Source organism: Brassica oleracea, chromosome C1 (genome assembly GCF_000695525.1).
Source record: "Brassica oleracea var. oleracea cultivar TO1000 chromosome C1, BOL, whole genome shotgun sequence".
NCBI classification, from domain to species: Eukaryota; Viridiplantae; Streptophyta; class Magnoliopsida; order Brassicales; family Brassicaceae; genus Brassica; species Brassica oleracea.
In genome coordinates, this window is record NC_027748.1 from 26755076 (window position 1) to 26767293 (window position 12218).

At 36.4% G+C, this 12218-nt stretch overlaps 1 protein-coding gene across 1 annotated transcript; it reads left to right on the forward strand.

Annotated features, from left to right (window-relative positions):
• Positions 1-2096: 2096 nt before the first annotated feature.
• LOC106312384 (phospholipid-transporting ATPase 3) lies at positions 2097-11872 on the forward strand. The gene is made up of 27 exons (XM_013749893.1): positions 2097-2548; positions 2709-2774; positions 3070-3131; positions 3303-3384; positions 3548-3658; positions 3985-4062; positions 4190-4286; positions 5496-5602; positions 5861-5926; positions 6119-6240; positions 6342-6417; positions 6501-6578; positions 6675-6791; positions 6958-7107; positions 7197-7301; positions 7769-7911; positions 8085-8186; positions 8270-8333; positions 8412-8624; positions 8879-9044; positions 9130-9218; positions 9498-9737; positions 9956-10177; positions 10300-10467; positions 10587-10949; positions 11060-11166; positions 11295-11872. Exons 1-27 carry the CDS (start codon positions 2393-2395, stop codon positions 11596-11598), a joined length of 3654 nt encoding a protein of 1217 aa, XP_013605347.1. The 5' UTR covers positions 2097-2392; the 3' UTR covers positions 11599-11872.
• Positions 11873-12218: the final 346 nt, after the last annotated feature.

Sequence of the window (12218 nt, forward strand, 5' to 3'; positions counted from 1 at the left end):
ATGCAAACACGATTTGCAAAGACCAAATAGTGATCTCTGAGGACAATATGGTTCATATTGTTTAGCACACATGCTTTACCGAGACACTCAATGTCAAAGGACATGAGAAACGACCTAAGAAGTCGAAATGGTCTAATTACGGTTCAGTAATGAAACTGGCCGATTACTCCCATCCTATACATACAGGAAATATCACGCACCAAGATGCGTAGAATGTAGAACCTACAGTGAGGTTCACATCAGGGGGAGTAGTGCGTGTTGTACTCTTTTTCCTTCATCATGATTTTGTCCCACTGGGTTTTCCTGATAAGGTTTTAATGAGGCAACATGAAGCGTACTACGAATCATGTATGGTTATGGCATCCAAGGGGGAGTGTTATAAATCATGGAGTGGAATGCCATTAACCAGGCCCGGTCCAAGACCGGCCCAATACCTAGAAGATGGAGGGACGGCCGAAGCCTAGAGAGAGGAGAGAGAGAGAGCCGAATTCAGGAGAGAGAAAGACGGCCACAAAGCTTAGAGAAAAGGAAACCCATTCCTTTTCTTAGTAGATGTAATCTTTCCATTATTATGTTTTAGTAGTTTTCCTATTTCATGTTGGATTAGGATATGTACACTTTTCTTTTCTCTTTATCTTGTAATCCTTATATAAAGGAACCCCCATTGTTCATTAATAATAAGACAGAAACATTCAGTCTCTAAATCTCTCTAATTACAACAATAACTATGTTCCTTTAGACTAATCTCATATACTTTATGTCCCATTAGGCTAATTATTTTCAAAATGGCAATAATGCCTTTAAAATTGTAATTTTTAAATATAATAAATAATTGGTTTGATCAAGCGGGGTCGATCGATCCGAAATTACAAGGTCGAACGGATCGATCGATCCTGATCATTATGCAGAACAAAAAAAACGCGGAGCATATACTGATCGAGCTGGTCCATTTCACTCGATCGGCAAAGATCGATTTCATACAGATCAACTGATCTCGAATTATAGACCGATCGATCCAGTGCCCAGGTAAGTATTCCAAATAATTTTCCTGGTTTTCTTCGGTTATATCCGGTTTGATTCCACTTGATTTGAACCGACCAAACATGATTTCAACTCTTTAAACTCGATTTCTTTGGGATGAAACCCATAATTTCTCATCTCCTTCACGAACAAAGGGGGAGAAAATCAAACTCTCAAGTTCATAAACCTTAACTCACTCAATTTCAGACTGAATTGGTAGAAATAATGTAAAATTTTTGTGAATAATCAATAGAATATAGAAGACGGCGTGAGAAGAAGGTTACCACGTTTTTTTCGATTTTTTTTGTTTTTTTATAAAAAAATCGATTTTTTTCAAAATACGAAAGTGAATATTCCCAAATATTTTGTTTCCATATTTTGAGGAACTGATTTCTTATCTGTAGAATACATCTAATATGTAGAAATCGGTTTCTATAGGTTTTTAGAATTATAATAATGTGTAGATTTTGATTTTTACATGTTTTAGATTTACATTAAATATGTAGAAGTCGGTTTCTACTTGTTTTAGATTTATATTAATGTGTAGATTTTGATTTCTAAAGATTTTAGATCGGTAGGTAAGCGCAGAATGTGTATTCTAAATATTTTTAGAATACTTTTATTTACGTAGATCATGTATTCTAAACATTGTAGATTCAATGAAAAGAGTGGATTTCGTTTTCTACTTTATTTGGAGCAGAATCTGAAAATTATGATTTAAACATTTTTAGAACTGAAAAAATACCACTAATTTCATATAGGTACTTTATCAATAGTTACTATTTTTCCAAATTTTTTTGTTTGTATAAATATTTATTAAATTTATTTTCAAAAATATTAAAATGTATTATATGAAAAAATGTCACAAAATAGACATTAGTATAAAAAGAAATAGTTATCATTTTTTGCTTTAAAGAAAAACAATTTTCCCAAGAATCCTAAAGAAAATCTTCAAAGACAAACAATGTGCGTCTCAGCTATAAATTTGAATATCACGCGATAAAAGAGCGCGTGAAGAAATATCAACGCGGAAGGTTTTTCCTTCTTTCTTGCATTAACGCGGATGGATTTTGGGCAGAATAACCCGAAAGAGAAATACGTATCGAAAAATGCACATTTGAAAATAGATTTAATTAATTATTTAATTTCAACCCGAAGAAGCAGCAACTTTCTGACGACGAAGAAGCATTACTCTCTTCAACCCAAAAAAAAAAAAAAGAGAGGTTGAAACGGAAGAGAGGCTGGTCTTTGGTCCTCTCTTTGTCCACTCTCTACCGTCGATTAGAACAGATCTGCGTAATCAAGGAGACCAATAATATTAGTCAAGTCGGATATTCGATCTTTGGACCTGTTGGATCGGAATTGAATCCGAATGGTTCGATCGGGTAATTTAAGCGTCGATTCGTCGGCTAGCCATCGGCGGACGCCGTCTCGAACGGTGACGTTGGGTCATATACAGCCTCAGGCTCCGTCTTATCGAACCGTCTACTGCAATGATCGAGATTCCAATATGCCCGTCCGCTTCAAGGTATTGTTCTGAATCGATTACCGGATATGCACAATGGAATTTGTGCTTTTTGGATTCATCGATCTGTTTATTATTTTTCTTTTCTTTTTAGTTTGGGCTTGTAAGTCAATTTGTGTGTGTTTGATTATTTTCTGATGGAATGTGGTGGTGATTGTTTCAGGGTAATTCAATTTCTACAACAAAGTATAATGTTTTCACCTTTCTGCCCAAGGGTCTGTTTGAACAGGTATTCATCTTGCTTGGATCTCTAAGGGTTGTAAACTTAGAGCTTCAGAATGTATTTAAGGACTAGCCGAGAACTTTGCAATCTGGTGGAATTGTCATGGATATTCTTCCTTTTTTTTTTTAGTTTCTGATTCACTTATTTATCAAGACTAGTGTAAACATGTAATTAGGATCATAACTGTAAATGAAGAGACATATGATGAACATGCCAACACTTTGAACTCCTTCGCCAGTCATTTCCACAAGGATTTTTTGGTTATGTTTTCTGATTTTAGTTTTTATGTTTTCCCTGACAGTTTAGGCGCATAGCAAACATATACTTTCTTGGAATCTCCTGTCTATCAATGACACCTATAAGGTACGTTCTCTTCCTTGGAAAGTTGTCTAACTTTGACGATTTTTGAAGTTTTCTTTCTGTTTATTTCATACTCCATCCATAGAATTCCCTTGTTTTGGTTGGATGAAACTTTAAGGATTAATTATGCATGATCTATGCAGTTATTAACTTGATAGACTGTTTGTCCTGCAGCCCTGTGAGTCCAATAACAAATGTAGCTCCGTTGTCAATGGTGCTTCTCGTCTCTCTTATTAAAGAGGCTTTCGAAGACTGGGTAAGGGAACACGTTTCTTCTTCTTCTTTTTTAATTGCCGAAATATTCCCTTTCTCCTTGCTTTAAAGTAGAATAATTTCAGCGCTAAAATACTCTGTTCAAGCTAGTCTCAACACCCACCTGTGTCTCAACTTCTAAATCCTTGTATGGATAATCTTTTCAGAAACGGTTTCAAAATGATATGTCCATAAATAATAGCACAGTGGAGATCTTACAAGACCAACAGTGGGTACCTATTCCTTGGCGAAAGTTGCAAGTTGGAGATATTGTCAAGGTTAATCCTTTCTTATTCTAACATGATTAGATGAATTTCTCTTTGGCTACCCGTTTTATTTATTGCTGTGTGTTGTTGGTACACATGTTTAGTTGTACTGCCTGCATTATAGTTATTCTGGTAGGGTTCAGTTACCTTCTGTGATTTATGTGTATCATTGTGCTGCTTTCCTCCGTCACATATTGACCTCTGGCAAAGGACACTGGGTTTAGGAAATTAGTTTGTGCTGACTACATTTCAGGGTTCTAATTTATAGCTTGATTAGATAATCTTGTTATCTTTAAATTAAGACCCATAACTGTTGAATAAGATTCTTGTTTTTGCAGATAAAAAAAGATGCGTTTTTTCCAGCCGATATTCTTTTCCTGTCCAGCACTAATCCTGATGGTATCTGCTATGTTGAGGTGCTTCTTCTTTGACTTCCCCTTTTGAAGAAATATAGTGCTTTCTTTTTGTCCAGGACAAAAGCTGTTATTTTAGATCTTCTCTTACCTAGTGTGCCGTTCAATTGCGTATTTATTGTGAGTGCAGACTGCAAATCTGGATGGAGAAACAAATTTAAAAATAAGAAAGGCCCTTGAAAGGACATGGGATTACTTGGTACCAGAGAAAGCCTCTGAGTTTAGAGGTTAGCCTATTGCTTTGATTGGATTCATGCAAGATTTTTTTCGTAGACAGAGGTGAAGTGACGTCAAGTACGTAATTCTCTACGAACGCTAATTTGCTAATAAAGTTAGTGGGTTTAGGCGATTTGGTATTGGTCAGTGTTCTAAAATACGGTCTAGGCGCCGTCTAGGGCGTTTAGGCGCTATACGGTAGCCAACCGTATTGTTATTATGTTATACAGTCTTTTATGCGGATTTATATAATTCGGACGAATAATAGCGTTTAGGCGGACATGTGGTTTACACGGACGCCTAGGCGGATTTTAAGCATCAATATTCAAAAAAATAAACTATTAGTATTATTATTATATTTTATTAATGTTATTATTTATATTACTTTTACATATTTTATATATTTATATGATTGTAGATATTAGTATAATTTTTGCAAAATCATTTTAAATTTATCATCTTTATATATTTAAAATGGCTTTAATTTTTATAATTTAAAACTATTTATATATGTTAAACTATATACTTATACATAAAAGTGGATTTAAAATATATTTATGTTCAGTTTTTTTCAAAAATAATGTATATATATTAATCTTATACTTATATTTCGTGTAAAAATATATATCCGTATATATCTCGTTTAGGCGAACGCCTAAACGGATAGGCGCTATACAGTCTTCTAACGCGTAATGAACGCCTAGCGCGTTTTAGAACACTGGTATTGGTTGTAGAGCCACTTGTTAATTTTATTATCACAGATTGGATCGCTACCTTCTGGCTAAAAAGCTAATAAATGAAACTTTCTGAGAAACGTTCACCTGGGCCAGATTACTCCTTTGTAGTTACCCTGGCAACATGTTTTTATTATATCACATCCTGATGTAGGGATCGAAACATCACCAGAACTAATGGCAGCAAAGTCTTATATAGCAGTCCGTTTTTGTCATTTGTTTAGTGTTTGTCTGGTAGAATTTTCCTATTATTGTTTTGCGGAAAGAGTTGTTACGGCTCATTTCTGACTTTGATGATACATGATCTTGTCTCTAATCCATTTTTTATCTGATTATATTATACATGCAGACATAATTTTTTTATTGCTCCGACTGTCCTTCATTCTAACTTTTTTCCTTTTTCATCTCAGTATGATTGTGTTGCAAGTTGCAACTGTTTTACACATGTTTTGACTTTCTCCATCATCTGTGTCTTTTGCAATGCAGGTGAAATTCAGTGTGAGCAACCGAACAATTCACTGTACACTTTCACCGGGAATCTTGTAGTACAAAAGCAGACGTTACCTCTCTCTCCCGACCAGCTTTTATTGCGTGTATGATTGACTGTTTCTACCGTTGGCTTATTTTCCCCCTTTTGTGCGTTATTTTTGCAATTTTATGATTTGGTCATGCATATTGTTTTTTTTTAATTATGGATCAAGTTTTGATCTACTTTGAGATATCTTGATTTCTTGGAACTTTATATCCTTGGCCTTAAAAATTTTACTGAATAGATTTCCATGCATCTAGTACAGAGCTTTATACCCTTAAATTTAATAATATTCTGAGACGTGTGAAATCTACATTTTCAGGGATGCAGTCTTAGAAACACAGAATACATAGTTGGAGCTGTTGTTTTTACTGGCCATGAGACGAAGGTAAGCTGTTGTGAAGCTTGTTTTATGAGAAACCAGCTTACAAACATGTGTTTCTAGCATACAGGATACATGTATTCTGAAATCATATTCAAAAGGAAAGAAGATTGCAAAGACTTACTCTGTTTTTACTTCATTGTATAGTTGCTAAGCATAGTGTCTGATGTTGTTATATGGTGAATTCAAACTGTTTAGGTGATGATGAATGCGATGAATGCTCCTTCCAAAAGAAGTACGCTGGAAAAGAAGCTTGACAAACTCATTATTACAATATTTTGTGTCCTTATCACAATGTGTCTAATTGGAGCTATAGGCTGGTATGGTTTCTCGTCGATCTTGTTATTGTCAAGTCATGTTTCGTTCGATTGTTGAACCATGTCTTGTTGCGATACAGTTATCTATACTATTAATTTTGTAGTTCAATTGTGACGGATCGTGAGGACCTATACTTGGGTCTTAAGAAGTCAGATTGGGAATACCGTAACAGACTCGCGGTAAATAGCTTTGTGTAGTTAGTTGATTCCCTCTATATCTGGTTTGCTGGTTTTTACCATATTGCTTCTATTTGCGTCTACAGATAGGGTTTTTCACCTTTTTCACTCTAATCACTTTGTTCTCATCAATTATACCAATCTCCCTTTATGTTTCTATAGAGGTACGTTGTTCCTAGTATCCTATTTTAACTATCCGCATTACAATTACTGGCATTCTGAGTGGTTTCTATCTTCTCTCCTTAAATGAAAAAACCCAGATGATCAAGTTTATCCAGTCGACTCAGTTTATCAACCGAGATCTCAATATGTATCATGCTGAAACAAATACCCCTGCCTCGGCCAGGACTTCCAATTTAAACGAGGAGCTTGGACAGGTAGCTATCAGGACATGTCGCATATTACTACTACTGATCCCTGCGGAAATTTGTTGCTTGTATGATATATATATATCCGCTTTATTGTTTGTAATTGATCTGTCTCTAGAATATTATACTGTGATACCATTCTCACTGCTGTTACAATTACTATGGTATCTCTCAGGTGGAATACATATTTTCTGATAAAACTGGAACGCTGACAAGAAATTTGATGGAATTCTTTAAATGTTCAATTGGAGGAATAAGTTATGGATGTGGTGTCACTGAGATAGAAAGAGGAATCGCTCAGCGTAATGGCTTAAAAGTACACGAGGTATTATTTCTTTTCAGATGCGGAAGTTGCCTAGTGCATTAAGTTGCAATGGAAGCATGTCTAATTTGTCTCTCTACGAATATATTCAGGAAGAAAGGTCGACTGGTGCAATAAGAGAAAAGGGATTTAATTTTGATGATCCAAGGCTAATGCGGGGAGCTTGGCGAAATGAGCCTAATCCTGATCTTTGCAAGGTGCCTTACATTTATTTCTTCGAGAATTTTCTCACAGTACGTTTAAGGATTGTAATAGTTAAGAGATGATGGGGTTATAGGGATACTCTAGAACATGAGTTCTTGCTTCCTTTCATGGAGACGTTCGGTCTACGATAGGTGTTGTGGTGTGAACTTGTAAGGTGATAATGTTATTGTACTTAATTATGTATTTGATAGGTGTTGAGATGTGAATTTGTAAGGTATTAACTCGAAAAGGTTTTTCAATTGGCTTCAACGTTCAACCATTGCCTGTATTCTAGGTCTTTGTTCTGCGAGAAACTACAGAATGGTTCTGATTAAAGCATCTAAAAGTATTGTAACGCCATTTTTGTAGTTTAGAGAAGTTCCTTATTCTGGGTTCCAGATTTCTACTGTGTCTATTTCTGGGCATGCGAACATTCAGAGGCTAATTTAACTATAAGATATTGTACTTTTGATATTTGTAGGAACTCTTTCGATGCCTAGCCATCTGTCATACAGTCCTTCCTGAAGGTGATGAGTCCCCTGAAAAGATCGTATATCAAGCTGCATCTCCAGATGAAGCTGCCCTAGTTACTGCCGCCAAGAATTTTGGTTTCTTCTTTTACAGGTGATTCCCATTACATTCAGTTTCGAAAGACAAATTGACAAGATAAATTTGCAACTAGTTAACTTGCCCCATGATTCCCCTTGTTTCAAATTTTAGAGATTTTCTTCATATATGTGTGTTTGTTTCTCAAGTCTCTGTTAGTAATGTTTGAGACTAGTTTCTTGTAATTTCAGGCGTACTCCAACTATGGTGTATGTTCGCGAGTCTCACGTGGAGAAGATGGGAAAGGTTCAAGATGTGGCCTATGAGATACTTAACGTTCTTGAGTTCAACAGGTCTATAAGACAGTGAAATGTTTCTTTATTTCCCATTTGTCATGTTTTATGCATACCATTGAAATTTACACAATGCATAACAGTACAAGGAAGCGCCAGTCTGTTGTATGCCGTTACCCAGATGGAAGGCTTGTACTCTACTGTAAGGTAAGAGCTCTATAAGTACTTAGTTCTCTGTGTAATACAGTGTCAAATATCGATCATTGCTTGGAACATTGTCCACAGGGTGCAGATAACGTAATCTTTGAGAGATTGGCCGATGGTATGGACGATGTTAGGAAAGTTACAAGAGAACATTTGGAACATTTTGGATCTTCTGGATTGCGTACCCTTTGCCTGGCCTATAGAGATTTAGACCCCGAAACCTATAATAGTTGGAATGAAAAATTCATCCAGGCCAAATCTGCATTGCGAGACCGTGAGAAGAAGTTAGATGAGGTATTCCATTATTTCTTACCTAGTGTTCTATAATGATAGAGGTAGCGTTCTCATGAATCCCGAGAAAGGTTAACAACCAAGAGCTACGAACTTGTTCGTATGACACGAACTTGTTCGTATGACACGAACTTGAAAAATGATTCTATGATTATGTTCAGTAGTGAGAGTGATTATATCCTTACAGTACAGTTTTTGAGTAGCCAGGAAATAGTTTTATCATAGCTGATGAATGTGAGGTGTTTTGATCCATGAAGGTAGCAGAACTTATCGAGAAGGATCTTACCCTCATCGGATCAACTGCAATAGAAGACAAACTTCAAGAAGGGGTGCCTAACTGCATAGAGACCTTATCAAGAGCTGGAATTAAGATCTGGGTGTTAACAGGGGACAAAATGGAAACGGCTATTAATATTGCTTATGGTAGGGTGTGTCACAACTTTTGCTCTTGGGTCTTATTTTTTCTTCTGCCACTTAAATATCTGCCTTGGATTCTGTTATGCTACAGCATGCAACTTGATCAACAATGATATGAAACAATTTATCATCAGTTCTGAAACGGATACAATCAGGGACGCACAAGACAAGCTATTAAGAGCACCTCCAATGGGGGGGATTCTACCCATTGGAGTTCTAAAGATTCATGTGTATAAGTATATGTTGTATATGTGTATGTAGGTGTGGGGTCCATTATTATTCTCCACAAAATAATGGACCCCACACCTACATACACATATACAACATATACTTATACACATGAATCTTTAGAACTCCAATGGGTAGAATCCCCCCCATTGGAGGTGCTCTTAATAGCTTGTCTTGTGCGGAGAACAATCAGTTTACCTATTTTTTGTTCATAAATCTTTTTGATATTAGGGTGATCAAGTTGAGATTGCTCGTGTTATCAAAGAAGAAGTAAAGAAGGAGCTGAGAAAGAGCCTTGAAGAAGCTCAACTCTATATGCATACCGTAGCTGGACCAAAATTGGCTCTCGTTATTGATGGAAAGTGTTTAATGTATGCATTAGACCCGAGCTTACGCGTAACGCTGCTCAGCTTGAGCTTGAACTGTACGTCAGTTGTATGCTGCCGTGTTTCTCCGTTACAGAAAGCACAGGTAATTTAGATGACTATTTCAAAATAAATTCGTACAGGTTGGGCCTTTAAAGAGAAGCTTATATACTATTTTATTTTGGGGCTTTGATTTCGAAATTGGTAATCACATTTTGTTTTTGGGTTTGAGTTTTACACTTAATTCATGTCCAGTGAGTAATTTGGTTCTCTGTGTTCTTTGAACCGCCTTCTAAATGGTAGTATATGTGAACCTAATTTCAGGTGACAAGCTTGGTGAGAAAAGGCGCAAAGAAGATTACTCTTAGTATTGGTGATGGTGCCAACGATGTTAGCATGATTCAAGCAGCTCATGTTGGTATAGGAATAAGTGGGATGGAGGGAATGCAAGCTGTGATGGCTAGTGATTTTGCCATCGCTCAGTTCAGATTTCTTACTGATTTGCTTCTTGTCCATGGACGGTGGTCATATCTTAGAATCTGCAAGGTTGAGTTTGTCTTTTGCCGCAAAACTTTTTGAAACATCTAATGATCTTTTACTTGGCAGATTGCGGCATAACATGCTTATTTTTTTTTTCATCAATGTTCTTATGATCTCTTACTTGGCAGGTGGTCATGTATTTCTTCTACAAGAATCTTACCTTCACTTTGACTCAGTTTTGGTTCACATTTCGAACTGGATTTTCTGGTCAAAGGTTCTACGATGATTGGTTCCAGTCATTGTATAACGTTTTTTTCACCGCTCTTCCTGTCATTGTCCTTGGGCTGTTTGAGAAGGTACTAGCTTTTCTCGATCTCTTAAAACATACGCATACCCATCTTAAATTACTTAACCATTAGGACCATTTTCATTTCCTGGATTTGATAATCTCATTTCCGTATTGTGCTCTTGATAGGATGTGAGTGCGTCCCTTTCGAAGAGATACCCAGAACTGTATAGAGAGGGAATACGTAACTCATTTTTCAAATGGAGAGTCGTAGCAGCATGGGCTACTTCTGCTGTGTATCAGTCTCTCGTCTGCTATCTCTTCGTGACCACCTCATCTTTTGGTGCTATAAATTCATCAGGAAAAATATTTGGTCTCTGGGATGTTAGCACACTAGTTTTCACATGTCTGGTGATTGCCGTGAACGTGCGCATTCTTTTGATGAGCAATTCCATTACAAGATGGCATTATATCACAGTCGGTGGGAGCATTCTTGCATGGCTCGTTTTTGCTTTCGTATACTGCGGGATTACGACACCACGTGATAGAAATGTAACACCATCCTACTACTTCCCTTTCAGTATATCTTTTGTGATGTTTTTTGTTTCTTTATAGATTAGCAAAATCTCATTTATTTTATTATTTTTTCCTCGTCTCTGCAGGAAAATGTCTACTTTGTCATATATGTGCTGATGAGTACATTCTATTTCTACTTCGCATTGCTGCTTGTTCCCATTGTTTCTCTTCTAGGCGATTTCATCTTCCAAGGGTAAGTAAAACCAATGAGTTTCAGAACTGACATGTGGGTTATTTTGCTCAAGATCACTGAAACAAAGCGTACACAGGATGTTTTGTAATGATTATGACATGAGAAAAACTATGCTTTTACTGATACAGGGTTGAGAGATGGTTCTTCCCATATGATTATCAGATCGTCCAAGAAATCCATAGGCACGAGTCGGATGCAAGCAAGGCGGATCACCTGGAAATAGAGAACGAGCTCACACCTCAAGAAGCGAGAAGCTATGCGATATCCCAATTGCCTAGGGAGCTCTCCAAGCACACTGGATTTGCATTTGATTCACCAGGTTATGAATCTTTCTTTGCGTCCCAGTTGGGTGTTTATGCGCCACAGAAGGCATGGGATGTGGCAAGGAGAGCCAGTATGAGGTCACGGCCAACAGTACCAAAGAAGAAGTAGAACTGATATATACACATTATTGCTGATTGGGGGGTTTGTTTTTGTTAGGCCTTAGTTTTAAAATATATGTAGAAATGTACCTTTCAAGGTGTTTACTAATGATCGTTTTACGTTTGTGTTTTGATTTGAACGCCATTTTTATAGCTCCACTTATAAACTCAGGCAAGCATTAGGGTACTTTTTCTCCATGTACTTTTTTTCTTTCTGAACACCACTTTTTCCCCATGTACATACATTCGATTTACCCCTTTTGAGGTCATTTGTCTCGTTTTTATTCCATATCTTTTTTTGTTCTTCTGAATACCATTATATATTGAACTAGTGTTTGGGCCCCCGTACCACGTACGGGTAAAGAATTCTCTTTTTTTAAGATATATTGATATTACATTTTCAGGTTAACAGTGTACTAATCTAATCACATGTTTACTCATTTCGGTTAGAAACATTTTCAAAACATGCAAACCGTATATTAACTTTCAATAAATTTAATCTTTTTGATTGACATATTTACTTTCTAAAGAAAGCAATAAAAGTTGATTTGTAAATAGCCAGTTTTCCTACGGTAGAGTAAATCTACTTATTTTTACCTTATTTGCAAACACTGCTTTGATTTTCCTGTT

Bases quoted from the DNA above. Each gene is read 5' to 3' on its own strand.
- LOC106312384 (XM_013749893.1), top strand. From the start codon at position 2,393: ATGGTTCGATCGGGTAATTTAAGCGTCGATTCGTCGGCTAGCCATCGG. The intron at 6,792-6,957 runs GTAGCTATCAGG...GGTATCTCTCAG, and splicing joins TAAACGAGGAGCTTGGACAG to GTGGAATACATATTTTCTGA. The intron at 9,045-9,129 runs GTAGGGTGTGTC...GTTATGCTACAG, and splicing joins GGCTATTAATATTGCTTATG to CATGCAACTTGATCAACAAT.